General features: G+C 41.1%; 1 protein-coding gene across 1 annotated transcript; it reads left to right on the top strand.

Moving 5' to 3' along the window:
• Window positions 1-843: 843 nt before the first annotated feature.
• Window positions 844-1,845, top strand: LOC102884249 (olfactory receptor 56A4). The gene has a single exon (XM_006915720.1). The coding sequence runs from the start codon at window positions 892-894 to the stop codon at window positions 1,843-1,845; it is 954 nt and encodes a 317-aa protein (XP_006915782.1). The 5' UTR covers window positions 844-891.
• Window positions 1,846-2,636: the final 791 nt, after the last annotated feature.

Here is a 2,636-nt window from a genome sequence, read left to right as displayed (position 1 = left end):
CTGTACAGTTTTATATGCCTAACACTCACTCACTAGCTCCTATTTATTCTGCCTTTGGGAAAACTTCTGGTGTATCTCTCAGTACTAACTGTCCTTGTCACCAGAATAGGAAATTCCCAGTCTTTTTTTAAAGGACCCAAGACAAAGAAGTCATTCTTGAACCTTCACAAAGAGAAACAAAAGGAAATAATTCAGTAAGAATTATAAACTCTACACCTTTAAACAAAATCTTCTTTTGAGCTAGAAGAAATTGTTGCCCTTGAGCGCTGTCAAGGGCTGCTCTACCTCTAATTCAATTATTTCCTGAAGAGTGAAAATAAGGAATCCTGAAGTTAGGCCTCGTGCAATTGTACGAAGTCTGGACTTTTCTAGGACTTCTGCGGAGTCAGCTAAACAGAGCTCTCCATATAGCTAACCTTTTTATGCTGAAGGAAGGAGGGGCTTAGTTAAGTCATTGTGCGGGTTGAGGCTAAATCTTTTGTAGGGGCTACAAGCAGGGACTCTAGAATCAGACTTTCTGGTTCTCAGTCCTGACCTCACCACATACTCACTCTCTAATTTTGATCAAACTATGCTGGTCTCTTTCTCTGTACCTTTTCAATATCTGTGAAATTAGGATAACAGTATTAATTACTCTTAAGTGTTTTTTAAAGGATAAAGTGAGATTGTGAATATAAATGTTCTGCATAGTGCCTAGCACATGATTAGTGTTCAGTTAAATGTTAGTGATGCTTGATGATGACGATGACTTTCAAACTTCATTGCAACAGGTTAAGAGCCCCAGTGAAAACCAGATTTCTATTACATTTAGAATGTATACTTTCTATGGTGATTTATTCTGTTCTACATTTTAAGGGACTTTTAATTTCTAGCTTGTACAGGACCCTTTACATGGCCTCACCCAGCAACGATTCTACTGCTTCAGTCTCTGAATTCCTCCTCATCTGCTTTCCTAACTACCAGAGTTGGCAGCACTGGCTGTCCCTGCCCCTCAGCCTCCTTTTCCTTCTGGCCATGGGCGCCAACGCCACCCTTCTGATCACCATTCGACTGGAGGCCTCTCTGCACGAGCCCATGTACTACCTGCTCAGCTTCCTCTCTCTGCTGGACATGGTGCTCTGCCTCACTGTCATCCCCAAGGTCCTGGCCATCTTCTGGTTTGACCTCAGGGCCATCAGTTTCTCTGCCTGCTTCCTCCAGATGTTTATCATGAATTGCTTTCTTGCCATGGAGTCTTGCACATTCATGGTCATGGCCTATGACCGCTATGTGGCCATCTGTCATCCATTACGATATCCGTCCATCATCACTGACCAATTTGTGGTTAAGGCTAGTGTATTTATTATGGCCCGGAATGCCCTCTTTTTACTTCCTGTTCCAGTCCTTTCTTCACGACTTAGATACTGTGCAGAGAACATCATCAAGAACTGCATCTGCACTAACCTGTCTGTGTCCAAACTCTCCTGTGATGACATCACCTTCAATCAGCTCTACCAGTTTGTGGCAGCCTGGACCCTGCTGGGCTCTGACCTCATCCTTATTGTTCTCTCCTACTCCTTTATCCTGAAAGCTGTGCTGAAGATCAAGGCTGAGGGGGCTGCAGCCAAGGCCCTGAGCACGTGTGGTTCCCACTTCATCCTCATCCTCTTCTTCAGCACAGTCCTGCTGGTGCTGGTCATCACTAACCTGGCCAGGAAGAGAATCCCCCCAGATGTCCCCATCCTACTCAACATCCTGCACCACCTCATCCCCCCAGCTCTGAACCCCATTGTTTATGGTGTGAGAACCAAGGAGATCAAGCAGGGAATCCAGAAGCTACTCAGGAGGTTGCATGAGGTAAAATAAGTGAGATTTGACCTTGGGAACAGAAATTGATAATGAAAAATAATTTTCATGATGCATAGAAAATTTAAATAGTTATTGCATGAATAAGTTTGGATTTTTCTTTCTCCAATGTTTCAGTTGACTATGAAGATATTCATTTTCATATCTTGGCTCCTGTTTTTCATTGCATAGATTGGAACCTTACTTTCCTGCATTCAGGAGTTACCTGGAAGTTTCTCCTGGCCTCATCTATGTGAGAGGGACTTGTCAAGTTATAATTACAAGAGCCTAATTAGAATGATATTATTTTTTAAATAAATAATAAATAGTAGTCCAATCACTTTCAATGCTTCTATTTTCTTGATTGCTTAATACTTAGATATGTATTAGATCTCTTGGTTTTACCTGATGCAGGTCAAACTCATTTTGTGCCATGAATGGGTCTCTTGGCTTCAGAACTTTGATTCTCATAGTTTAGTGAATGACATGTGATATCTATTGCCTTCTCTAGCCCTGCCAGATCTTGTTAATATATTTATCTAATGTCACTTCTCCATAGTAGAATTTCCTGTAGTTCTTTCCTTTTATTAATGAATTAAAAAAATTTTTTAAAAGATGACTCAGTTGTGTGTGTGTGTGTTTTAAGTAAGAGTGTGTGTGTGTGTGTGTGTGTGTGTTTATTTGTTTTTCAGATGTGTTTTCCCAACTTCTAACTTCATCTGATCCTTCCTGACTTTTCCATCAGATTTCAGGCACCATGTATATTCCCCACTCTCTTCTGATTATCTTAGATGTACTAAAAGGCTTTCTTA

This window comes from Pteropus alecto, unplaced genomic scaffold (assembly GCF_000325575.1).
Source record: "Pteropus alecto unplaced genomic scaffold, ASM32557v1 scaffold395, whole genome shotgun sequence".
NCBI classification, from domain to species: Eukaryota; Metazoa; Chordata; class Mammalia; order Chiroptera; family Pteropodidae; genus Pteropus; species Pteropus alecto.
Note: the sequence above shows the minus strand (reverse complement) of the source record. Positions and strands in the feature narration are given on the sequence as shown.